General features: G+C 41.8%; 2 protein-coding genes across 7 annotated transcripts; both read right to left on the reverse strand.

Moving 5' to 3' along the window:
* Nucleotides 1–24: 24 nt before the first annotated feature.
* On the reverse strand, nt 25–13,857 carry LOC311144456 (drebrin-like protein B). Of its 5 annotated transcripts, XM_084180475.1 has the most exons (16): nt 13,634–13,853; nt 10,266–10,321; nt 9,364–9,476; nt 9,187–9,261; nt 7,352–7,498; nt 6,782–6,859; nt 5,493–5,644; nt 5,326–5,380; nt 4,655–4,729; nt 4,180–4,297; nt 3,713–3,829; nt 3,095–3,229; nt 2,820–2,905; nt 2,394–2,475; nt 720–1,693; nt 25–530 (listed from the first exon to the last, which is right to left on the reverse strand). In XM_084180475.1, the coding sequence occupies exons 1-15, from the start codon at nt 13,714–13,716 to the stop codon at nt 1,557–1,559; spliced, it is 1,509 nt and encodes a 502-aa protein (XP_084036601.1). In that variant the 5' UTR covers nt 13,717–13,853; the 3' UTR covers nt 25–530; nt 720–1,556. The 5 variants fall into 5 exon arrangements, with proteins under 5 accessions (XP_084036601.1, XP_084036604.1, XP_084036603.1 ...); XM_084180478.1 differs by lacking the exon at nt 3,713–3,829 and having other exon boundaries at nt 25–557; nt 1,113–1,693; XM_084180477.1 differs by lacking the exon at nt 3,713–3,829.
* A 3,603-nt stretch (nt 13,858–17,460) lies between these two features.
* Nucleotides 17,461–24,540, reverse strand: LOC311144755 (ubiquitin-conjugating enzyme E2 D4). Of its 2 annotated transcripts, XM_084180855.1 has the most exons (7): nt 24,112–24,540; nt 21,469–21,532; nt 21,217–21,248; nt 21,031–21,108; nt 20,827–20,932; nt 20,019–20,112; nt 17,461–18,916 (listed from the first exon to the last, which is right to left on the reverse strand). In XM_084180855.1, exons 1-7 carry the CDS (start codon nt 24,133–24,135, stop codon nt 18,871–18,873), a joined length of 444 nt encoding a protein of 147 aa, XP_084036981.1. In that variant the 5' UTR covers nt 24,136–24,540; the 3' UTR covers nt 17,461–18,870. The 2 variants fall into 2 exon arrangements, with proteins under 2 accessions (XP_084036981.1, XP_084036982.1); XM_084180856.1 differs by lacking the exons at nt 21,217–21,248; nt 24,112–24,540.
* Between the last annotated feature and the right edge of the window lie 2,829 nt (nt 24,541–27,369).

Here is a 27,369-nt window from a genome sequence, read left to right on the forward strand (position 1 = left end):
TTACAAAAGATGCCATGACTGGCACACATTTTACTTGAACTCTTTTATTATGACGAACGTATTAGCATTACAATATACTCTTGAAAAACAAAAACATGGACAATGGATACATCATGCACCTTGAAATTACAGTGATCGTTTTTAAAGTGACAATGTCCCACAAACGTTTTATTTCACAATGATTTCAGTTAAAAAGCGGTGACGCTGCATAATGGTATTGAAGTTTCCACACAGATTAGAATGAGAGAAAGCACTTTCCAGAGGACAGCATCATCCCCCCACTCCGTTACCCTCGTTTGGCACTCTCACATGATAACAGCGTCTGATCACGGCTCTCTTAAGCCTGCTAAATTAAGACAATCACAGACCTGTATTTTGATGGAAGCTGGACTGTGAAAGACAGGTTAAGCAGAGACAAATTGTACCCCAAGACACAGATTACGACAACAAGACGAGGCAACAACACGAGAGGAAAGATGACTCATGCCTTGTTTCGTGTAACTGGTCCCTGAAACAGTCATAAAAATTCTCTAGGGCAGGGTTCTTCAATTCCGGTCCTGGAGGGCCGAAACACCTCTGTTTTTCATCCTCTCCTTCTAAATCAGGGGTTATTTCAGACCTGGGACACCAGGTGAGTGCAATTAACTACCAGGTAGAAATAAAAAACAGAAGTGTTTCGGCCCTCCAGGACCGGAATTGAAGAACCCTGCTCTAGGGGCTGAAAAGGGCAGGGAGGGAGGGTATGGGGACAAGCTCTTTAGCATAACCATTACATATATTTTTTTAAATAATACTTTTGCACAAGGATTTCACAAGGAGATGATGATTGTGTCATTTTCACCCCCATTCTTTCTTGAATTCAGCCACCCAGGAGAGCACAGCAAATCTATAACCTTTTGGTTTTCTAATATTCAACTGCAATAGCAAACTATGGTTTGAAATTCACACAGGATTATTTTCAAGCAAACTCATTTCTGATAGAAATATTCACATAAAATATCAGTCTGAGGAAAAGGCAAAAAAATCATATTTGGTACCGTTATGTGAGCTATGAAATGTTATTATCCTGAACATGACAGGAGTGAATGCTACAAATAACAAAAAAAGTACACCTGGAACAAAACTGGCTTCACTTTTTAAGATATGTGATGTACAAGTGCTGTTAATGTTCACAATGGAATCTTGAATTGAAACATCAAAAAAGTCTGACAATTTACTGCATCACAGAAGGTAAGAGATTCAGTTTGGGATTGGCCAGTATATGGGTTTTCATCAAAACCTAAATAATGCCATTTAAGTTCTCACAACATAAACTAAATAATGGAATTTCTCTCTTCAACAGGGATAGATTTGAGCAACCCCTGGTCACTGTTCATACATTGGTCCATATTGTGAAGGATTCAGTTCAGCAATTGACTATGAAAAGTTCACTGTTGAGTTACTTCTGACCTGCTGTGTTCTGGAGCTAGCAGTTTCCCTACTGCCAAATTCTTCTGGGGGGATATTTTCTCTTCTGCCTTCAATATGCTGATCTAGTGAGCGGGCAAGGTATGGACTTAGACAAGCTCCACGTAATTGGCTGGGAACATTCCAAAATGACCGTCTGGGCTGTAGCCCCGCCACCAGCCCTCGTCAATCATCTCGATGCCATTGAGAATGTCATCGGGATCGAAGGAGATCTCTGTCTCATCAGCTGTGAAATGAAAAGAAGAGCAATACCTCAGATCACCATGTCCATTCGGATATCTGTTGCTGTATTATTGTAAGGTGTCTATTCCCTCGGCAATGTATCCCTGATATCGTGGATAATAATAATAATAATAATAATCTGGATGGTAAAACGTTTTCAGTGTAAACTTAAACGACTAAAACCAGCTATAAAGTATGTAGAAAAGATAATGGAGCTATATATGTTTTAATAAGATAATATTTGAGAACTAACAATCACCAAAATAAAAACAAGACAGGGAGAATCTGAAATTCCCAAAATGTCATCATGGCATGGGGCTCCTATTGATTTTGTTATAATGTTTGAGTCACTCAGATAGCATTAAAAACAAGGCATAAGCCATTGCAAAATGTGTAGAATTGCAGGAAATTAGCTTTGAAACTGCAGTTTCTCTCATCCCCATGGGAAAATGTGTAGAATTACCTCTAAAACCATGCCACTGGCCATACCCAGTACCCCCCCCCCCCCCCAACTTTGCCACAGTTGCTGAAAAATATCCTAGGGGAACCACTGCTCACTGACTGCCAGTTTCCATCTAGCAGTTCCACCCACATTGATTCTCCATATGGGCAAAACGTCACGGTTACACATTGCTCACACAGAGAACCAGTTCAGTGGGCCGAGTGTCTACTGTAAATTGTCAGTAGGCTGTGACAATGCTTACCAGCTTGGTAGTCATATAGAGCCCTGGCACAGACACCTCGGTTGGTCTTCTCTGCAGCCACCTCATTCGTGTTCTCTTCCATCTGAGGGAACAACAAGGGGTGCTATACCTCTGAGAATGCTCTTCAAGTTTAAGTTCAAGCGCAAATATTTACCTCTCGACTTGAATGGTATTTCAATAATGATTGTGATAAGGGATTTTCTGATAAAAAATAAACTATACATTTACATTTTAGTCATTTAGCAGACGCTCTTATCCAGAGCGACTTACAGTTAGTGAGTGCATACATTTTCATACTGGCCCCCCGTGGCGAACCCACAACCCTGGCGTTGCAAGCGCCATGCTCTACCAACTGAGCTACAGGGGACTATACTATTGCTGTAACAAATAATGAATCTCACTGCTCATGTGCTGACAAATATTCACCTGTGGGGGCTCCTCATAGAGGTTGTTTTCGGCTGGCTCTGGGGCATGGTTGTGCTGAGTGGGAGCTGCCATTGCCTTTACTGAAACTGAAAAAGTACATGTCTTTATCTGAAAAACACTACCTCTCTCTACCAACAGGTGGCAGCAGCACCAGCGATCCAGAGCACAAAGTAATTAAGAAATGTGTCCAGAGAAAGGGTCATGATGATACACAGATGAGAGATGAATATGACTGTTGTGTGTTCAGACTGAGGTGTGTGTGGAGTAGGGCCCACCTTCATCTTGCCACTGATCCTCAGGGACTGCATCCTGAACAGGGGTTGCATCCTGCTCATCCAAGCACTCAGACTGGGATGGCTCATCCACACTGGGAGTGGGTTCATCCACAACAGGCTCATCCACACTGGGTTCTTATTATGACACAACGTACACACATACAAATGATATACGAGCACAGATACACAGAGTGTACAAATGTACAAACATACTAAAGCATGCACTCAAATATTCAGACACTGAATAATTACCAAACCATCTGTCAAGTCTCATGGAAAACAACAAGCCACTGGATGAGATTGATGATGTACAGTGATCTAATGATGGGCATGGCCCATGAGCCATGAGGGTGGTGTTAAATTGCAATAACAAGAAAGGAAAGGGAGTAGCATCAGGTAAATCATCTGGTTTGATTGATTGGTTGATTGATTTAAAGGGCGTAGCATCAGGTAAATCATTTAGATTGATTGATTTAAAGGGAGTAGTATCAGGTAGAGATTTGACAAAAACACAAACATAGCAAGTGTATGTCTCTCAGTCACCTACGTGTGAACTATTTCTGTGTGTGTGTGTTGGGAAGGGGTCAGTTTGTGTCAGCGGTATGAGTGAGCTCAGACCTGCAGCAGGGACAGGAGAGGCGGAGCCTGCTGGCAGAGGGGAGGCTTGGCGCAGGGGCAAGTGGGACGGCTCGGGCTCGCATAGTTGCTTAGAAAGAAATGGGCTGTTCAAACGCCCTGAGAAACACACACCAGAGCAGACAGACAGGTTGGCCGGAAAGGTTACCCAGCAGAGCAGAGACAACACAAAGCAGATGTGGTCTAGAGACAAGATGTGATATGAGACAATGAGATAAAGTTGATGAAGGCAGAGTAATGTGACAAGATTCTCCTTCTGCATGTTTCAACATGGCCCAGACAATCCCCTGATCTCGCTGCAAGATCACACCCACACCTGACAGAGAGCTAGAAAGCCCAGCTATGAAACACTCATGGAAAAAACATTTGACATAATCACCTAAAGTCCTCATTAAGAACTACACTGGGTATATAAAACAGCAAACAGTTGTATTGAATTGGTGGATTACCTGGCTGGGGGCTGGCAGGGGTGTTGGTGTCTGCAGTGCTGGAGGCCATGCCCTTCTCTCTCTGCTTGAACATCTCTCTGGGGTTCATAGATCGCTGGGAGATCAGGGAGGCCGCCTCCTGAAACACACCATGTGGTCAGACATACACACTGGGTACTGTATAGCCATAGCAACGTTCCAGATGTTCCCTTTAATAAAGAACATAATCTACAACACATAATCTACAATACCATCTACTGTCTGCATAAAGGTGTTCTGAATGATGTTCAAAGATGAGAAGTCATGACCACAGTAGAGGGTAGTAGAGTAGAAAGAATGTATAAACAAGAAAACGACAGTAAGTGAAGCTATGGAGAGTTTAGATTCAAGCAACGAACAGATTTGGTTGAGTCGATGGAAAGGGAAGCAGAGGGTTCTGAGTCACAGGGAACCTTTAAACAATTATTAATCCTACAGGGGGCCACATTTAACTCACATTGGCTTTCTCCACTGATTCACCACGCTTCAACCCTTTCTTCTGAGCTGCCTGGAAGTCCTTCTCCTGCTCCTCCTGATGATGACGATGATGCACCACACATCATTCAACACTACCTCTGAGGCTACACCTACCGGTTCTGTATAGTTTGTTCTAGTGTTATACTTATGTCCTAAATGTGTGCCTTCACATTTAAAACATAATTTAGGTGGGGTGCAGACCTGGGTTAAAATACTATTTCAAATATCTCAATTACTTTCATATACATTTCAAAGAAAATACAAATAGTTAAATATTGGAATGTATTTGGAAATACACTTTTAAAATATTCAAATACACTGACTCAAATACACTCCCATGCATATAACCCAGGTATTTAAATAGTATCTGAAATAAGTATCTGAAAATACTTTCAAATAGTAGGCTATTTAAAGGAAATTACTTGAAAATACTTCCAATAGAAGTAATTGAAATCGGGCTACATTATTTGAAAATATTCAAATACACAGAAAATAGGCAGGCCTATTTAAATAACAAATACACATGTATTTGAACCCAGGTCTGGTGGGGTGCATCTTGTATAAACAGATCTACTGCCCCCTACTGTGGATCTGATTTGAATTCTACTCAGACAGCCGGCCTGTCCTGCTGTGAGTCAGCAGACAACTCACCCATTGTTGTTTCTCATTGTCTCTGCTCTCAGCTTCCTGCTGCTGCTGGTACGTCCTGTTAAACAAATGGGAAAAGCAGACTAAATGGAAACCTGACTGTCTTAATAAGGTCAGCTAAATATGATAACCACCTCCAGCTTAGTTTCCTAACCACCGTTTTTACTCACTTCTGCTGGTCAATCATAGAGGCCCTCTCCTTGTCTCTCTTCTCTCTGAGAGTTGCCTCCTTGGCCTCTCGATCCTTCCGATCTTTCTCCAGCTTCTGGCGCTCTTCGTCTGCCTTGCAGCGCTCCTCCCGCTGCCGCTTCTCCTCATCTTTCTGAGACAGACACACAGAGCATGATACGAAGTCAGGGTATTCACTGTTATAAAGGACTATTTAACCAGAACATGCTGAGCAACACTCAAGCAAATCTAACCAGTATTTACGTTTTACATTTTTGTCATTTAGCAGACGCTCTTATCCAGAGCGACTTACAATTAGCGCATTCATCTTAAGATAACTAGGTGAGACAACAACAATCGTATCAAGTACATTTTCCCTCAAAGTATTTATGAGCAAAGTCAGTGCTAGTAGGAAAAGCAAGTGCCTTTTTTTGGGGTTATTTAAGATACTCTTCAAAGAGGTAGGTTTTCAGACGTTTTCGGAAGATGGGCAGGGACTCCGCTGTCCTGACTTTAGGGGGAAGCTTGTTCCCCCATTTGGGTGCTAGGACAGAGACGAGCTTTGACTGGGCTGAGTGGGAGCTGCCCTCCCGTAGGGGTGGGAGGGCCAAGAGACCAGTGGTGGCGGAACAGAGTGCTCGGGTTGGGATGTAGTGTTTGAGCATAGCCTGAAGGTAATAATATAATAATATATATAATAATATGCCATTTAGCAGACGCTTTTATCCAAAGCGACTTACAGTCATGTGTGCATACATTTTTACGTATGGGTGGTCCCGGGGATCGAACCCACTACCCTGGCGTTACAAGCACCATGCTCTACCAATTGAGCTACAGAGGACCACAAGGAGGGGCTTTACGTTGCTGCTCTGTAGGCAAGCACCAGGGTCTGGAAGATGATGCGAGCTTCGACTGGAAGCCAGTGGAGTGTGCTGAGGAGCGTGGTGACATGGGAGAACTTAGGAAGGTTGAACACCAGGTGGGCTGCGGCATTCTGGATAAGTTGCAGTGGTTTGATGGCACAAGCGGGGAGCCCAGCCAACAGCGAGTTAGTTTCAATATTATAGATGGGAGATGACAAGTGCCTGGATTAGGACCTGCGCCATTCCTATGTTAGGTAGGGTCATACTCTACGGATGTTGTAGAGCATAAACCTGCAGGAGCGAGTCACTGCTTTGATGTTGCAGAGAACGACAGGGTGTCGTCAGGGCCACGCCAAGGTTCTTTGCACTCTGGGAGGGCGACACCGTGGAGTCCCTGTAGTGGGAGTAAGGTGTTGGAGCTGACTTACCTCTGCCTGCGCCCAGAAGTTGTCTTTATTGGTCCGTTTTATTTCAGACATGGCGTTGGTCTTCTGATACACAGAGCCCTGTCATAACAAAATACAAGCGTTAGCTAAACACAACAAAAAACAAGTTGTCACTCCTAGACACCAACCCCTACCCAGATCCAGTACTGACACAGCATGTTGGTTTATTATGCAGAGTTAACAGGCTGTCCTGGCCTGGCTTCTCTGGCTCCAGCCCTGGCCAACAATCATGAGCTCAACTAAGCCCCTGGATTCTACTGCAGATGAGTCATTGTAAACAACCAGCTCTGCACGTCACAACATCCAACACGTTGGAAACAAACCCACACTGAGAATCTCTCATCCGCAGCCTTGTTCAATCATTCTAACCAAAAATGTCCACAGGCAGACAAGTTAATAACCAAAACTAATTTGCTATGAGAGTATATCTGACCACAAAGCAACTTGCCTAACAGTGCAACCTGCCTGTACATCATTTGATGAAACAAACTCATAATGCATAACTACAATTTTATGATTTTAATTTCCAAAAGGATAAGATGCTGTACATACCACAGGTCCCTGGGGACCAGCGTCTCGGAACTTGTTGGACTCTTTGTGGAAGCTGTAGTTGGCCCCTGAGGCCTTCGCCACCTTTTGCATAATAGCCTCAGGTTCCACATCCTCCTCTGCACGGGCGTTTATTGTGACATGAGCTCCCTGGAATTACAGCAGACATTTTAGCTACAAATAACACGCATCACACATTCCAGATAAGGCCGTGAAAGGGTTGTCCGTAGCAGGGATATTTGATATCTGACTCAGCCACCACCCATAGGATTTGTTGACATGCAGTTAGCATGGTGACTTTCATGATAACAACTGATAAGAGAAAACTTCAACCCATAATTCACCCTAAGTAGCATCCAACTTCTGCTCAACTCTTAAACACTCAAATGCTATTACTGGCACTAACAGGGGTGTCTACTCTATCTTTCCTGCAATTGTTCTTCATTTCATGTCCTGTTGAGGCTAGTTTTGCAAGTGTACACATAAATACACTATACACACAAAAGTATGTGGACGCCCCTTCAAATTAGTGGATTGGGCTATTTCAGCCACACACGTTGCTGACAGGTGTATAAAATTGAGCACAAAGCCATGCAATCTCCATAGACAGACATTGGCAGTAGAATGGCCTTACTGAAGAGCTCAGTGACTTTCAACGTGGCACGGTCATAGAATGCCACCTTTCCAACAAGTCAGTTCGTCAAATTTCTGCCTCGCTAGAGCTGCCCCGGGTCAACTGTAAGTGCTGTTATTGTGAAGTGGAAACGTCTAGGAGCAACAAAGGCTCAGCCACAAAGTGGTAGGCCACACAAGCTCACAAAACGGCACCACTGAGTGCTGAAGCGCGTAAAAATCGTCTGTAACACTCACTACCGAATTCCAAACTGCCTCTGGAAGCAACGTCAGCACAAGAACTGTTCATTGGGAGCTTCATGAAATGGGTTTCCATGGCCGAACACAAACCTAAGATCACCACGCGCAATGCAAAGCGTCGGTTGGAGTGGTGTAAAGCTCACCGCCATTGGACTCTGGAGCACACTTCACCATCCGACGGACGAATCTGGGTTTGGCAGATGCCAGATGTCTGGGGCTGTTTTTCATGGTTTGGGCTAGGCCCCTTAGCTCCAGTGAAGGGAAATCTTAACGCTACATTATACAATGACATTCTAGACGATTCTGTGCTTCCAACTTTGTGGCAACAGTTTGGGGAAGGCCCTTACCTGTTTCAACATGACAATGCCCCCGTGCACAAAGCGAGGTCCATACAGAAATGGTTTGTCGAGGTCGGTGTGGAAGAACTTGACTGGCCAGCACAGAGCCCCATCAAACACCTTTGGGATGAATTGGAACGCTGACTGAGAGCCAGGCCCAATCGCCCAACATCAGTGCCCGACCTCACTAACGCTTGTGGTTGAATGGAAGCAAGTCCCCGCAGCAATGTTCCAACATCTAGTGGAAAGCCTTCCCAGAAGAGTGGAGGCTGTTATAGCAGTAAAGGGGGGACCAACTCCATATTAATGCCCATGATTTTGAAATGAGATGTTCGATGAGCAGGTGTCCACATACTTTTGGTCATGTGGTGTAATTGCATAGTTATTGATTTTTCGTCATTAACTAAACATAAGCGGCCTGTGTGGAGACAATGTCTAGACCAGGGGTACTCAACGCCTACGAGGTCTGGAGCCTACTGGTTTTCTGTTCTACCTGATAATTAATTGCACACACCTGGTGTCCCAGGTCTAAATCAGTCCCTAATTTGAAGGGAACAAATGCAGTGGAACTGGCTTCGAGGTCCAGAGTTGAGTTTGACGGGTCTAGACCTTGCCAAATTAAATTACCTTGAGAAAATTAGCTATGGAGCTGACATGATTGGCACACAGTCCTTTCCTGGCGTCTTTCACACCTTCTCCAGTCTGAAACACAAATACTCATAAGATTCATTCAACTTGACCTGATTTACAAAATACAGAGGAGTGCCACCTTTAGAAGAAAGGGGAGTGTAGTGCAGCACTCACCCAGTTGATGAGGACGTATTTGCACAGGCCAGAGTTTGGGTCTTCGACACGACAGAAAGCGTACATAATTTTACCGCTGTTAAGTTCCTCCACCAGTTCCTCCAGTCCACCATCTGAAAACACCAGTATCGGAACATTGTAGAATATATGTTCTATGCAAAGTCTACATTACTGTGTAAAGCCTACATTATGTAAACATCACATGACAAATGACTCCCCTTTTCAACATGTTCTATTTTTGACAGTATGGGTTGTAAGTATCTTGATTAATCCCCCCCCCTTAAAAGGTGAATATGCCAGCGTAAGCCTTTTTGTATACCACGTCAATTAATTATCAGATCTATGCAGAAACAGAGGGATCCTTTTTCTTTATATTCCTGGATAGTCACCCGTTGAAGTGTCCTGGGGTAAGGATTCTTTTTGGGATTTTCATGTCCCTCAGTCGAGCACCTGATCCTCTTCTTTTTCAATCTGGGCTGAAGCGTTTGGGTACACAAGTAGCCAACTGACTATGACTGACATGTGGTCGTCTCACCTTGCTACCTTAAGATGAATGCACTAACTCTAAACTGTAAGTCGCTCTGGATAAGAGCGTCTGCTAAATGACTAAAATGTGATTACACATGCTTTGTTACCTTTCTTTTCACATATGCAAATAGTTATCTTCTGAAAGAAACTCTTGTCTGGGAGACTTATCCAAACAATAAAATATGCCACTACTGCAAAAGATTTACATTTACCTTTGCTTGCATCTTTTAAAATTGTCTTACTGTGCTTTGAGAGCAATTCAGTGGCACACCATAAGTGAGGGTGATGATCTCAGACAACATTGCAAACTCGATTCCAAACAGAATACATTTACATGTTGGAGCCAATCTTTGGATTCTGTCTACCACACTCACCTCCCTTTTCTGCCAATCGTATATCATTAGTGTTCCCCTCATAGGTGAACAAGGCCCTGCAGAGAAGAATGCCAGGTTACAGGATCACACTACCATTGCAAAATTGTAGATAGGTAGCCTAATAAGCAGTTTAAACAACATACTGTCAACATCAGTGTCCACATTCACAACCACACTTAGCCACTGCTTAGTAAGCTATTGCAGAATAGCATCCTGAAGCAACCTGGCTAGGTGATGTGCCTTACTCAAAACAACATGACACTTGGTTGAACTGCATAACTTTGGATCAGACCATTTAAAGCTGCAATATGTAACTTTTTGGGTGACCCACCAAATTCACAGAGAAATGTGAGATCTATCATCCTCATTGAAAGCAAGTCAAAGAAGCGGTAGATCTGTTCTATGAGCTTTTTCATTTATTTATTTTTGTGTACTTTGTACCCCTTTTTCTCCCCGATTTCGTGATATCCAATTGGTAGTTACAGTCTTGTCCCATCGCTGCAACTCGCGTACGGACTCGGGAGAGGTGAAGGTCTAGAGCCATGCATCCTCCGAAACACGACCCTGCCAAGCCGCATTGCTTCTTGACACACTGCTCGCTTAACCCGGAAGCCAGCCACACCAATGTGTTGGAGGAAACACTGTACATCTGGCGACCGAAGTCAGCTTGCATGCACCGGCCCGCCACAGCAGTCACTAGAGTGCAATGGGCCAAGGACATCCCGGCCGGCCAAACCCTCCCCTAACCCGGATGACGCTGGGCCAATTGAGCGCCGCCTCATGGGTCTCCTGGTCGCGGCCGGCTGTGACACAGCCCGGGATCGAGTGACGCCTCAAGCACTGCCTTAGACCGCTGCGCCACTCGGGAGGCCCCCCCCATGTGAGCTATTTTTCTATGCTTCCCGTTCTTAAGTTTCATTTTTGTATCTTTTCCTTTCGGTTTTGTACACCAGCTTCAAACAGCTGAAAATACTATATTTTGGGTGATGGAAAATATATTTAACAGCGGTTTAGATGGTACAATGATTCTCTACAATATACTTGCTTGTTTTGTCACATATACTGAAATTAGGCTAACTATTAGAATTTGAACAAACAGGAAATGGTGGAGCGATTTCAGCATAGTGCAACTTTAAGTGTGCAAAGCGTAGAGCTCCTTTAATAGTGCATTAGTATGTATACTGAGCAAAAATATAAACGCAACATGTAAAGTGTTGGTCCCATGTTTCATGAGCTGAAATAAAAGATCACATAATTGTTCCATATGCACAAAAAGCTTATTGCTCTAAAATTGTGCACACATATGTTTACATCCCTGTTGGTGAGCATTTCTCCTTTGCCAAGATAATCCATCCACCTGACAGGTGTTGCATATCAAGAAGGTGATTAAATAGCATGATCATTACACAATTGCACCTTGTGCTGGGGACAATAAAAGGCCACTTTAAAATGTGCAGTTGTGTCACACAACACAATGCCACAGATGCCTCAAGTTGAAAGAGTGTGCAATTGGCATACTGACTACAGGAATGTCCACCAGAGCTGTTGCCAGAGATCTGAATGATAATTTCTCTACCATAAAATCACCTCCAACGTCGTTTTAGAGAATTTGGTAGTACGTCCAACCGGCCTCACAACCGCAGACCACGTGTTACCACACCAGCCCAGGACCTCCACAACCTGCTTCTTCACCTGCGGGATCGTCTGAGACCAGCCAACCGCACAGCTGATGAAACTGTGGGTTTCCAAACAGAAGAATTTCTGCACAAACTGTCAGAAACTGTCTCAGGGAAGCTCATCTGCGTGCTCGTCATCCTCACCAGGGTCTAGACCTGACTGCAGTTCGGTGTCATAACCGACTTCTGTGGGCAAATGCTCACCTTCGATGGCCACTGGCACGTTGGAGAAGTGTGCTCTTCACGGATGAATCCCGGTTTCAACTGTACAGCGTGTATGGCGTCATGTGGGCAAGCGGTTTGCTGACTTCAACGTTGTGAACAGAGTGCCCCATGGTGGCGGTGGGGTTATGGTATGGGCAGGCATAAGCTACAGACAACGAACACAATTGCATTTTAATCAATGGAAACTTGAATGCATAGATGTACCGTGATGAGATCCTGAAGCCCATTGTCGTGCCATTCATCCGCCGCCATCATCTCATGTTTCAGCATGATAATGCACAGCCCCATGTCACAAGGTTCTGGACACAATTCCTGGAACTTGAAAATGTCCCAGTTCTTTCATAGTCTGCATACTCACTAGACATGTCAACCATTGAGCATGTTTGGCATGCTCTGGATCGACTTGTACAACAGCGTGTTCAAGTTCCCGCCAATATCCAGCAACTTTGCACAGCCATTGAAGAGGAGTGGGACAACATTCCACTGGCCACAATCAACAGCCTGATCAACTCTATGCAAAGGAGATGTGTCACGCTGCATGAGGCAAATGGTGGTCACACCTGGTTTTCTGATCCATGCCCCTACCATTTTTTAAAAAGGTATCTGTGACCAACAGACGCATACCTGTATTCCCTGTCATGTGAAATCCATAGCTTAGGGCCCAATTTATTTATTTCAATTTACCGATTTCCTTATTAACTGTAACTCAGTAAAATCTTTGAAATTGTTCCATGTTGCGTATATATTTTTGTTCGGTGTAATTATATGGTGAGAAATAGCTAAAAACCCTTCTGAGAGCTTCCTCTTTTAGTTAGCCAAGTCTGGTCCCCATGCCACCGTTGAACTAAAGGACTTTCAATACAGCAACAGGATTTGTGCTAAGACTAAAACCCTCTGGGTTTGATAAACCTAGTCTTGACAACTAAAGCCGGTTAATTAATTGAGGTCATCTTTAAAAACTGACACCAACAGGTTTCATTTGAACGTCAGTGACACAGGAATTAACTTGATGCTCCAACAACTAACGTTACTTTTCTCAAGTAAAAATTCTGACTAACGTTAACTAGCTACTGTACTGTTTAGGCATTGCAATGTGAATGAATCCAATAAAATAAACGCTAACAGGTAACTAAATAAATAGGCTAACTAACAGTAATGTTATATAACATAATCCTTAACTAGTTAGCTAACGTTAGCTAACTAGCTAGTTAACAAGCTAAGGAAATTGCCAGACAACAGGGTAATCAGATGTCTCGGCCACGAAGTAACAACATCGCAATAATCATCATACTACTTCGTTGTAACATTTTCATTGCACAACTAGCGAGCCAGTGAGCTAGCTAACTGATATGATAGCTAGCTAGGTACAGAATAAATTAAATGTTAGCTAGGGAGCTAGCTAGCTCCTTAAACATAGCAGATGCAACATGTTATGGCGAAGCAATTAAAGCTAGCTACCGTCCTTACCAGTTCGTGTTGGATTTCTCATCTACCACCTCTTTGTAGGCATTTGTCAGGGCAATGCCATTTTTACTTAGGTTCACTGCCATCTTTCTGTCTCTCAAACAGATGTGCTAACCGTGAAACGCCCGTCCTAGCTACTTATTGGAGGAAGTAGAATAGAATGGAATGACTTCTGATTGAGAGCTCAGCACACAGGAAACTCGCCTCATAACATCATGAACAGAACCAGAGATATCTCTGACAGAGCATTCCACACCCCCTCCACTCTGACTAGGCGCCCTCTGATGGAACATTGATGTGAAACTGGTCATGTTTAAAGTACTCTTTCTTATGTATTTTCTGCACCATGAATGCAAGTAATGTATAGACTATTTTTCTTCTCCATACACTGACTAGGCTACATGCAACCCGCTTTTCTGTCTTTAAGTAGACTTGGTTTACTTTTCTGCTTTTAACATGCACTTGACATGTTGAGTTCTCTGGGGCAGCTACAGCTAGCAGGATGTAGAGTGGGGCCAAGCGTTCTAAATGAGTGTTATTGTTTATGTTCCAAAAAAGGTCTTATAGACCCAAAGTAGAAACATCCCTAATCTCTGATGTTTGTAACAAAGTTGATCTAAACCTGATAACACAGCCTGTTAGACCAGAAAAATTTAAAATATACATGGAAAACTACAGAGATAAGGGAATATATACAGAGTATACAAAACATTAAGAACACCTGCTCTTTCCATGACAGACTGACCACTTGAATCCAGGTGAAAGCTATGATCCCTTATTGATGTAATTTGTTAAATCCACTTCAAATCAGTGGATGAAGGGGAGGAGACAGGTTAAAGAAGGATTTCTAAGCCTTGAGACAACTGAGACATGGATTGTGTATGCAATTCAGAGGGTGAATGGGAAAGATACAATACTTAAGTGCCTTTGAACAGGGTATGGTAGTACATGCCAGGCACACCAGTTTGTGTCAAGAACTGCAACGCTGCTGGGTTCTTCACGCTCAACAGTTTCCCATGTGTATCAAGAATGGTCCACCACCCAAAGGACATCCTGCCAACTTGACACAACTGTGGGAAGCATTGGAGTCAACATGGGCCAACATCCCTGTGGAACGCTTTCGACACCTTGTAGAGTCCATGCCCCTGACAAATTGAGGCTCTTCTGGGGGCAAAAGGGGGGGTGCAACTCAATATTAGGAAGACGTTCCTAATGTTTAGTATACCTAGTGTATAAATGTGTTTGTTTTAAGAAATGTGCTCTAAATAAAGTTTGATTGATTTATATATTTTTTAATACATTTAGATTTCAGTCAAGAAAAGAGTATTGAATTAATTTCAGAAGTTTTATTTATTTGTATTGACAACTCAATTGTTATTTTCTGTCATGTGTATGCAAGTGGAGATAATTGGTTATGGTGATGAGAGTCTTAATTACATACAGATATCAAATTTGAGATGCATTTATTTTAAAAGGCTGGTCCTGAATTTCAAGTTAGCAAGGCTATACATTTAAAATAATTAGTAGTCCCATTTAAATTTACATTGCAAGTCTCTACTGATCAAATTAAATAAATGTCCCTTTGGGGGGAAACAAGTCCTGATAGCAATTTACAGTATCTATACACAAAATTATGGTGAAGGCTAAGATTTTGTCAGAGGTGTCAGGCAAATTAATTGTAAAGAAATCCCTGATATCTGGCAAATGGCTGTGAAAAGGTTATCCATTTTGCAAAGCATGCCAAGCTGCCTATCATGACCTCCATTGAGATCATTCTAGTTAGTATCTCTTTGGATCAAACCAGGATGTCATACTGAAAGGAACATTTGATGGATCGAGGCTGATTGCACTCAAAAATGACAACTGGAAGACAGATAGATAACAAATAAATAACCAAACAAATATAAGGAGCTTAATCAGCAAGCTGAAGAAACACATTTTGTCCAGTGGCATTACTCACTGCCTGTCTTTTTATGAATTGGTTTTACTGCCAGATGATTCTGGTGTATTCAGAGTGGATATTCAATCCATTGCGGCTAATTTGTTGACCAATTTTGAGCCAAAATCATAGCCTTATGACCTATTCTAAATGTCATAATGTGACCGTATGCATTGGGCTCCTAAGTAAGTAAAACCAGTCTATAGTGTAGAACATGTTTTTCCAGCCCAATCAACCTAAATGATCCTTCACTAAATCTATGGAAGGACAGTCACTGCGACAATATCAAGCATTTCCAGAGTTCGGCTTCTCGCCACCTGACGAATATGTCAGAAGGAATAGTAGTTGATAGAGTTTGGTATGAGGGTTTTGGCGTTTATGGTTGACGGGGAGGCCAGCCCCCAGTCGTGATCGGGGTTAGTAGCTGGCTTTCTGGCAGGGTCAGGCCCCAGTCGTGAACTGTGGTTGTGCTGAGCCTGATGGCATGGCAGTATGAAAAAAAAAAAAATGTAGGCACTCACTAACTGTAAGTCGCTCTGGATAAGAGCATCTGCTAAAAATGACCAAAAAAAAATAAAAAATGGTAAGGCAGGGCCAGCCCACCATAATGGACCAGGGTTGAGCTGGCCCACCATTGTGCAGGAAGCCAGGAGGGTGACTCGAACAGTGTGGCGGGCCAATGACTCAGCACCAACTTGCAGTACAGCCTGTTTGTTACACCAATGTACAGAAGTGTGACGATGGATGCCATTTAAATACTATGAGGGTGGTTGATTAGGCAAGGGGATTCAGGTGATGCGGGCTTGTGGCTAATGAAGATTGGATGCAGGTGAGCAAATTGGCATGGTCCCGGCTCTATGCCCATATATGGAGTTCTTTGCTAATGGTCGCATTCCAATATGGGTGTCTGGGCCCATATACGGTGTTCCTGTTCCAAGGGCGCAATATTAATGTTGGTGCCCATGTGTGGAGCTCCTGTTCAGGGCCACATTTCAATATGAGGTCTGTCACCACTGTATACCTCCTGAGTGGCGCAGTGGTCTAAGGCACTGCATCGCAGTGCTAACTGTGCCACTAGAGATCCTGGTTCGAATCCAGGCTCTGTCAAAGCCGGCCGCGACCGGGAGACTCATGGGCGGCGCACAATTGGCCCAGCGTCGTCCAGGGTAGGGAAGGGAATGGCCGTTTGCAACGCCAGGGTTGTGGGTTCGATTCCCATGGGGGGCCAGTATAAAAAAAAAAGTATTCACTAACTGTAAGTTGCTCTGGATAAGAGCGTCTGCTAAATGACTAAAATGTAATACGGAGTTCCTGCTCAAAGGCTGCATTTTAGTACAGAAGACAATGCCCATATATGGAAGTTCCTGATGTGTCTTCTGAATCTTAAAACTCTCCTCTCAAAATTGCATTATAAACACTTAAATGGCCAACTTTCTTATACTCCCTCCCCCCACTACTTTTTATTCCCTTTCCATGTCAACATTAGACAGTTATAACCTGGTTTAAAATAATCTATGGCTCAAGACAGATGCAGTCTAAATAATCCAGCACCTGCACAGGTTTATGTTGACTTTAGATTTGATATTACTAATGGAAGATGAATCACAATGGTGGTCATTTTAGTGACATCAATCAATCAAGCTTGCAGAATACTACGTTACAAATGTACTGCACATGTACACTGCTGCAGACCCTCTGGAAAAATAAAGAGAAAGTACATTTCCAATGATGAGAACAAAACCTCAAGACATCTGCTAAAACAAATATGCAGCTGCCACGATCCAGGTTACAATGTTAAGATGTAAAAGGCATGGGAAACATTTGTGAAACACCTAGTGAACCTTCACAATTAACCATGATGACAAATACACCTGAAGTTACTCACATGAACTAAAAATGTAACTAAATGTTTATTCATAGATCTGAAACAGTTTGTCATTAAAGGAAGTATTTTCAAGCTCCCATCTAAAAAGAATTACTCCAGTTTTAACCAATGGCATATTCAAAGCATTAGTATGTGCAGTGTCTATCCAAGCATGAACAAAAACTGTTTGAAAACATTCACATCAGTGTTTTTACAGTAAAACAATGTGATAAATTGAGAAGGGAAAGGGAAAGCTAATAAATGACCCATGTCAGACGTCACAAAAGACAACTTCTGGATTAAAGCAGCAGCTCAGTGTGCAAAACAGAAGGTCTGGTCATTTCTCACACCATAGGTCACTACAGTGCCCTTCACAGACAGGTGAGTTGGATATATACCTGAGCTACTGTATTTAGAAAGTGGCACTGTATGGCTGGGAGGAGTTAATCTCATAGAGATTAGCTTTACCAGGGTTTAAGTGTCTCTTTACAGTAGGATGTTATATGGCAAGATGCTAGCCCTGGATGGATCTAGGACAAGAAAAGGGGACATAGATGACACCGGTGAGAAAAGTAGTGGCAGTTTCAGAACTTTCTCCCTGGTCGCTTGCCCATGAGCACAGATACCAGTCCAACCCAGGGCAGCTCACCTTGATAGCACCTCTCTCCAGGCTCTCCAAAGACCACCTGTCACTGCATTTGGGACATTTCCAAATGCATTGAGTGATAAAACAAATTGGCTCAGGGGGAAACAGAACGACTTAATCATCTCACATTATGTCTGGGTTTGAGACTAACTCCAGACAGTCTCTCAAGATTTTGTGGGCAATAGAACCTCGCTGATGGATATAGCCATGCACCATTGTGTGCTGAGCACTCCACCTCAAATTGCACAGCTAACATCTGAGAAGAGGTTATTACAATAATACAGCAAGGCCACTGAAAACATTAACATAATAATACAAGACATCCAGAGGGGCAAAGAAAGTACCTTTGAAAGGAGGGAGAACCAAGCTGCTAACTACTCCCCTCCAAATTCAAACCCAATGTTTCAGCATTCAGTAGAATAACACAATGATATCATTATGGTAATAACAACAGTGATCATAATAATAAGAGTGAATAGTAACACTGATAATAATAGTCACAATAGAAGTAGTAATAGTTAAAGTCTGGGTGTGGTGGTCTGGACCATGAGGAGGTTCCAGTCTTCCACAAGGGAGTGCTTTCAGGAGTTCCTCAGCAGATCCGTACAAGTCATGAAGAACGGCACATGGCAGCAGCTCGGCACTTAGTAGCCAGGTTGCACTGTCCCTTATTTTATCACTTCCTTCTCCAACCCGAGTGTCTAGTTATGTTTCCCCTCTTGTTCGTTTGCCTTGTGTTAATATTGAACATGTTTATTTTCTTCTTTTAGTGTTTAATTTCAAAGGCATTCTCACATTGCATACTTCTGTGTCCATTCTCTTGCTAGTCTGTTGTACCTGTAAAACAAAATGGAAGGTTTGCACTATACCAGAAAAACTAAACTAGCACACTGGTATTCTTGAATATTCCACAAATAATTGAATGCACCATTAACCAGGTTTCCATCCAACCTTTTTTTGCGAGTTAAGTACATGTTGGATTAAAAACAGTCACGACAGGCCTGATGGAACAGCTAATTAAAATCGGTAAACTTTCCAAATGTCGACAAAACACGACAGACAAGGGGAGATATTTTTATGTCTGTAAAATTAATTATGCGAGAAAAGGCGATGGAAATGCCTTTATGTGCAAATATTGATATAACCATCATACTGAAGTAAACGGAGTCACACGATGATATGTTGTGTGGTCCTCCCACTACGACAAAAAAGCATGCAGTTTATTAGGCTACAGATGAAATAAGTTATGATGAACTTCACAGGGTGGTGAAAGTGCACAGTGATGAGTGGTGATGCTCCTTTCCAATAAATATCGAGGGTCTTATTCTGGTGACATGATGATCAATGCTTGGCTGACGTTTGACAAATAAAAATAATCTCGCTCTTTTGTCCATAATCTCATCACGAAGGCTATCCTACCTGCACTGTATCTGCAAATTGTTGGCTAGAGCGCACGTGCCAAGACCAGAGTGGGCACATTCGCAATGTAACGAAACATTTTTTCTGACAAAACCATCACTAGAGTTGAAAATGCGATGGAAACCCATTTAACTTGTATTTTACTCAGTACATGGGAATTTAACCACAAAAGTTGTTTTTATGTGCACTGTGTCATCGCATAGAGCCTTTTATCCACAACAGGTCAATTTGATGGAAACATCTCTGGTAGGAAAATGCGCATATTGTTTTTATGCAGATTTTAGAATATTCACATGAAAATCTGTCACCAGTTGGATGGAAACCTAGCTACTGTTACCAATGTTTTGGTCAATAGACCTTCACCAGGGTTGACTGAAACGTTGGTAAAAAATTAATGTCTATTGACCAAAATGTTGGAATTAAAGATACATTAAATTGTTTGTGGACTAGGCCCTATTCAAGAATACCAGTATGCTGGAGTTTCAAAGCAAGGGAATCAAACACTGTATGGCACACTCACTTTTCCCTGTCAGCTTTGTAGGTGTGTGCAATCTCTGGTACAAGCGGGTCATCTGGGTTCGGATCGCAAAGCAGAGAGCAGATTGACAAGAGAACTAATAAATGGAAAAAAAATAAAAAAAATCAACTTTGGATAGCTACATCTAAACCCCCTCCAGCTGCACACACACTCACACGACAACAAAAATAATATCTAATATATTTTATTATCCAAAAAGTAAGCCAATTATCCGTGCATTTTCTTTAAGGGGAACCATGAGCCTTTAATACATCTACACACAGCTCACATCCATATTGCTATGACAACAGTTACTGTTGACCACCTCTTTATCTGAGAGCTATAAAGTGGCACATGATGATTGCCCTTTTCAAGTCTAAAAATTAAATATTTATTATTCTGACACTATTTGAAGTAGAAAATAAAACACTAAACACAATAATGGATTGCTGAATTTGATCCCTAATTGTATTGTACATTATTACCAGGAGAGACATTGACTAGATCAAACAATGGTTTATTTAAAATGTTAGGCCTACTCTTAAAATATTAAATTACTGCTTTTCAACAAACCACCTAAATTTGTATGCTCACAGTTCTAAAATAAGAGAGAGATAATATTCTGTCTGGTTGTCATGTAATCCAAGGGTCTTTTGCATTATATTTAATATTATTATTATTATTATTATTATTATTATTATTATTATTATTATTATTATTATGTAACATATAGTTATACTGCATGTAATGCCAGGAAATATTACATTCCAACCCCATGTCAGATCCTATACCAACATTCACAGGGGCTTACCTTTTGATACAGTGAGTGCAGGCGACCATTGCGATCTCAATATATCCAGACAAATACTTCCATTGCTGTTGATATTAGGGTGGTAGATTTTTGTCGTGAACGCAACCTGCAATTTAATTAAGTATTTTATAAACCAGCACTTACTTCTAGCACTATGAATTGTGTTTCCTAATGTCAACTGATCTTATGTGCTTTTTTACTCACCTTTGGTGGTTTGAAGGGGTAATCTGTAGGGAAGTGAATAGTCAAGAAGAACACCCCTCCCTGATAAGGACTGTCATTCTAAAATAATAAAAGAAAAACATGTTTAGAAAGAGGATAAGAATACCCTTAAAGCTTATTGATGCTAAGCTATATGCTAATAAGAGAAAGGGAAATTAAATCACATACCGGACCCATTATTGTTGCCTGCCAGTGAAACACTAAATAAAATTACAAATGGGTTACAATTAATACAGAACAATGTCACAGCCTCGCCCATCGCGTGGTTGCCCATCAAAAGTTGCCTAAATGTAAGTATTGCGTATGCAATACTGAATGTCTGACAAACTGGCACTAACTGTTTTAAAAACATTCCGACATGGCAAATGTCATTGATGTTATTAATATAAAGGATTTATCCACTAGCTCATCCCTACTTACAATCATCTCCAACTGGTCCCGCTGAGCACTGTGCAGGTGGATCCCTCTGCAAATCTGTCAGTTCCTAAAGAGATGAATAATAATAATAATGCATAAATACAGGCAGTGTCTAAAATTTTATTTTTGTATCCACTACTAGCCGATGTGGCCAATAAGTAGAAAATTCAGTCATGGATATAACTGTGTCATTGATATATATTTTCTAAACAGATTGCTGTTGTCTCTGCAATTCTGCATGTCTTTAAAAAAAACTTGGCATAGGTAGTCACATCGGGGTCGTATTCACTAGTGCACACCGTTGCTTTGCAACGAAAACAAGAGTTTCTTATTGGACAAGATCAGGTAGTCCCTCCCAGTCCGTTTCTGTTTTACCTTTATTTAACCAGGTAAGCCAGTTGAGAACAAGTTCTCATTTACAACTGCGACCTGGCCAAGATAAAGCACAGCAGTGCGATAAAAACAGAGTTACATATGGGGTAAAACAAAACATAGTCAAAAATACATACAGTGTGTGCAAATGTAGCAAGTTATGAAGGTAAGGCAATAAATAGGCCATAGTGCAAAATAATTACAATTAGTATTAACACTGGAATGATAGATGTGCAAAAGATGATGTGCAAATAGAGATACTGGGGTGCAAATGAGCAAAATAAATAACAATATGGGGATGAGGTAGTTGGGTGGGCTAATTTCAGATGGGCTGTGTACAGGTACAGTGATCGGTAAGGTGCTCTGACAACTGATGCTTAAAGTTAGTGGGGGAGATATGAGTCTCCAGCTTCAGAGATTTTTGCAGTCCGTTCCAGTCATTGGCAGCAGAGAACTGGAAGGAATGGCGGCCAAAGGAGGTGTTGGCTTTGGGGATGACCAGTGAGATATACCTGCTGGAGCGCATACTACGGGTGGGTGTTGCTATGGTGACCAATGAGCTAAGATAAGGCAGGGATTTGCCTAGCAGTGATTTATAGATGACCTGGGGCCAGTGGGTTTGGCGACGAATATGTAGTGAGGACCAGCCAACAAGAGCGTACAGGTCACAGTGGTGGGTAGTATATGGGGCGTTGGTGACAAAACGGATGGCACTGTGATAGACTACATCCAATTTGCTGAGTAGAGTGTTGGAGGCTATTTTGTAAATGACATCGCCGAAGTCAAGGATCGGTAGGATAGTCAGTTTTACAAGGGCATGTTTGGCAGCATGAGTGAAGGAGGCTTTGTTGCGAAATAGGAAGCCGATTCTAGATTTAACTTTGGATTGGAGATGCTTAATGTGAGTCTGGAAGGAGAGTTTACAGTCTAACCAGACACCTAGGTATTTGTAGTTGTCCACATACTCTAGGTCAGACCCGTCGAGAGTAGTGATTCTAGTCGGGTGGGCGGGTGCCAGCAGCGTTCGATTGAAGAGCATGCATTTAGTTTTACTTGTTTCTAGTGAATATGACCCCGATTCAGACACTGAGCAACACAGTGAGGAAATGTGACAAAACTGACATTCAGATAGGGAAAAATAAATAGGCTAGGCCTACATCACATAGTCTGGTTGAGCACTGAGTTGGGGTGAAGGGTGTCACTGCCAAATTAACTACCAAAGACTCTTCTCAACTTTGACATTTAGGCTTATATGACCAGTTTTATGCATACAATACAAAAGGTAACATATCATACTAATTGGAGTGTCTCGAATTTACTTGTACTATGTTACAGCTATCCCTGAGTCCAGGTTGGTTTTACTCTACAGGCCCTTACTTAGTTGTACCATACTGTGAAGTGATAATGTTACTCCATACCAAATATCCCTACTCATGACAACTTTTAATACATTGAGAATACAGAAAAAATACAAACAGACCACTGTTGCAATTGTTCACCAAAATCACATATTTTAACTGATATGGACCACTAGTGGTGTACCATTTGAGTTAATATGGTATGACGTCACTATCATTGCTGTACATAAATAAAATACACTTTCTCTATAATCTAGTTAGCTAACATTTTATGCAAACGCTGTCCATTCTGTTATAAATACACTTGCCTGCCCCAGTGCCCCATTTGCCATTCCATATATGGCAACATCGGGATTCAGTATTTGGCAACCTGCAAACAGCTGTTATATGTCACGCGTGCGCATTACCTTCCAGCACACTCATTCATGATGGAGCAAAGATGGCAAAAGATAGGTACCATTAGCCAGCTAAAGTTAGCCTCAAATTGTACTTTCTCTCCCGGTTCGTCAGACACAAATACATGACTAACTTGCTTATTTATTGTTACACTTGCAATGTGGTCATATTACTTGTACCCCAACCAAATGCAGTTAGGTATGTACAGGCCCGTTACATTAGTTAGCTGCTAATGTTAAGTGAGGACTGCTAACTAGCTAGCAAAAAAAATACTGTCCTGTTAAGCTAACAGCTTAGCATAGCCAGCATGAAATGCGTCAATTGCAAAAGGCCACCATTGGTTTCTCGTCTTTGTCTATCTGCCAACTATTTAAGGAGAGCACAAACAAGTGCTTGTTACATTAAATGTGGCAAACCATCTTGGAGAACCATACTTAATGTAAACATAGCTAACAAATTAGCTGACTAGTTGCAACGCAAAATGGCAGGAAGAAATAAGCAAACAATAACAAACACTCACCTTTTGAATTCTTTTCAACGCCATTGCTCGTTTAATTAGATATGGCTCTCTAATACACTTGGCACAGATACTTTGGTTTAAATTACGATGTTTTTCAAACCACTCACTTTGTGTGTATATAAATAATGTAACAATCGTGGGGGTTTTCGAATAAAACTGCCGTTTCCACGGTAGAAGGTTGGCTAGTTCTTCGTCGCGGTTTTGCTAGCTTTCTCACCCCCCTCTCTCCTTCCACTCACTGGCAGCTTCCACTGCTGCTGGAGAGCATTTCCGGAATATCGCGAGACGAATAATTAATTGGACAGCTGACAAATTGTAGTTATTTTGATTGAAATTAATTTAGGCCTAGCTACACTCTTTGGCCTAAGTACTCTATCTCCTGACAATGAAGGCATTTATTCTATACACATGACTATCGAATCATTGACTGCCCTACTTTTGTTAGTAGGAACATCTATATCCTTCTGATATTTTTGTAATTATTGATTCATAATTGATTTAGGTCAGGTGTGGTGCAGATTATTATTGTGGCTAATTAGCTGGATAAGAGGAACCAAACATTAATTTAATTGTTTTCGAAGTTGGTATCCTGTTTGGACCCCTATGCCAAAGACATTCAACATTGTAAGCCTATTCCAACAAGAGTCTGATCTTGCAAAATAATGTGGATGATGTGGGTACAAAATATTCAAATTCATTTGAATGGAGAGCTCAAACAAAATAACCATAATAAGCATCAATTTATAGGGGAAATCATTTAGCAAGCAGCCGCACGCACAACAACTTAATAAATCACACATCTGTCCACAAGATGTCCCTGTTTACTTCAGGGATAAGCATGGCCCGCTGATCTAAGGGCCCTACAGTTAACTCACACAGTAAACTCACACATCTAACGAATCATGCACACCAATAACATAACTATTCTCATAGTGCTATTGACGAGCTTTAATAGAACCTATATCAGTTTGTCAACAATATTTGTTGGGGGAAAGAAAAGTATTTGTGGATCCAAAGTTTGCATGAATATTTTTTTTCTTCGGAAAGAGTTTGTATGGACACCTTGGCTTTATATATTTTTTATGTAGTAAGATATAGCTACATTTCTTATTTTACGGTGCATCTATATTCACCATGCATTCTTGAGTAGAATAGATTCAGATGTGCATGTATTCTATACTGAACAAAAATATAAACGCAACAATTTCAACGATTTTACTGACTTACAGGTCATATAAGGAAATCAGTCAATTTAAATACATTCATTAGGCTCTAATCTATGGATTTCACATGACTGGGCAGGGGCGCAGCCATGGATGGGCCTGGGAGGGCATAGGCCCACCCACTTTGGAGCCAGGCCCAGCCAATCAGAATGAGTTTTTCCCCACAAAAGGGCTTTATTATAGAGAGAAATACTCCTCAGTTTCATCAGCTGTCCGGGTGGCTGGTCTCAGACAGCGTTTTATTGTCCCTAGCACAAGGTGCACCTGTGTAATGATCATGCTGTTTAATCAGCTTCTTGATATGCCACACGTCAGGTGGATGGATTATCTTGGCAAAGGAGAAATGCTCACTAACAGGGATGTAAACAAATTTGTGCACAAAATTGGAGAGAAATAACCTTTTTTGTGCGTATGGAAAATTTCTGGGCTCTTTTATTTGAGCTCATGAAACATGGGACCAACACCTTACATGTTGCGTTTATATTTTTGTTCAGTATATTATGTTTCTTCAAAATGATACATTTTACATTTTAGTCATTTAGCAGACGCTCTTATCCAGAGCGATTTACAGTTAGTGAGTGCATACATTTTTTATTTTTTTATACTGATACAAAACAACAGTTATGTAAGTTGTTAGGGTTTTGAAGAAATGTACAAAACATTTAGCCAATAGGCTACACTACATAGTCACGCACATTCAATTGTAGAAACCACATACATTTGCTTTATATTAGATTTTCTATATAGCTTTGTCAAGTACCATGGTGATAGACCAAGGGATTGTTCAGTCAATATCAAATCATTGTAAAGGCGTATTCATCTGTGAGTCAGCTGCATGCTCCAATTTCTGCACAGCCTTGTCTTGCAAAGCCCCATGAGTTTCCCTTTATATGTCTTAAACAAGGGTGAAAAAAGAGCTCTCATTATTTTAGTGAGTATCTATGAATGGGTGGCAGTGTTCATTCTTCTTAAATGGCTGCTTCAATGTCAGGTTGAGGATCCTATCGTCAATGTGACACTGAGAAGGACCATTTTCCTTTGGAAAGCTAGAGATTCCTTCAGATAATATCTTATTGTTTGCTCATCTCTGGGCTCTCAATGACCCGACTGTCCTCAGGGCCTGCCTGTAATCAGATTCAGCCAGCCCAGCAGTAGAGGTGGCAGTTCCGGGCCTAGTGCAGCAGGGGCCTAGTGTGCTGACTCTGCCTACTTGCTAAGGACATTTATCAGCATGGAATTGAAATCCCCCACACTCTCTGTTGCCTTCAAGCCTCAGCTTGAAAGGCTTCCCACAGTCATTCCACCACTGTCTCCTTAAATGTAAATGTGCACTGTTTGGCTACTGTGGGCTTTTAAACCCGCATTCGTTCTTCAACGAGGTCCGGAGGGCCACACTGAAAATGTGTTATTTTCCTTGCTGTAAAAATTAGCAAAAAATAATCCTCTATCCATCGTTTTGGGAATTTTTGATGCTCGCTCACTGTCTAGTGATTATTAGCGAGCTGGACAGTCAAGAAACTCTATGAATATAGGTCCATTATCATTTGTACACAGTTTTGATTTGGTTTTAGTCATTTTAAAGTATATTGATTTAGTTTTTTACTCAAACCACCCACGGGCTGGATTGGACCCCCTCGGCCCGCGGGCCATATGTTTGACACCCCTGCACTAGAGAGCCCTAAACCATCATACCATCCTGCATTAATAGCCATCAAGGACTGTCTGTCAGGGTGATATGGTAGAGAACAAACCTTCTAGGCAGAGAGCAAAATGTAGTTTCCTTGTTTCTTAGGTAACCCATTACAAGCAGTTAGGGAAATCCCCACCTATCCCCTGCAGTTGGGAGTTTTTAATTACACCATTGGCGCCCCCCGGATTTAAAGGGATGTATGTGTCTTGCAGTGGATGCCCAGGGACAGGTATGATATGGGTGGGGTGTCGAGGGTGGGGGGGTTGGCTGACCTCTCTCTCTCAACTAAAGACAATGGAATATAGTGGTGTAATTTGAGATCATGGACAAGGCAGTGTGTTTCTT

The sequence above is a fragment of the Coregonus lavaretus genome, assembly GCF_964263955.1.
Source record: "Coregonus lavaretus genome assembly, chromosome: 17".
Taxonomy (NCBI): domain Eukaryota; kingdom Metazoa; phylum Chordata; class Actinopteri; order Salmoniformes; family Salmonidae; genus Coregonus; species Coregonus lavaretus.

Coding starts and splice junctions, on each gene's coding strand:
- LOC311144456 (XM_084180475.1), bottom strand. CDS start 13,716: ATGGCAGTGAACCTAAGTAAAAATGGCATTGCCCTGACAAATGCCTAC. Junction 9,477..10,265: donor ACGATTGGCAGAAAAGGGAG/GTGAGTGTGGTA, acceptor TGGTGTTTTCAG/ATGGTGGACTGGAGGAACTG. Junction 9,262..9,363: donor AATACGTCCTCATCAACTGG/GTGAGTGCTGCA, acceptor TTTGTGTTTCAG/ACTGGAGAAGGTGTGAAAGA.
- LOC311144755 (XM_084180855.1), bottom strand. CDS start 24,135: ATGGCGTTGAAAAGAATTCAAAAG. Junction 21,533..24,111: donor CGTTGAAAAGAATTCAAAAG/GTGAGTGTTTGT, acceptor TCATCTCTTTAG/GAACTGACAGATTTGCAGAG. Junction 20,933..21,030: donor ACCCCTTCAAACCACCAAAG/GTGAGTAAAAAA, acceptor ATTAAATTGCAG/GTTGCGTTCACGACAAAAAT.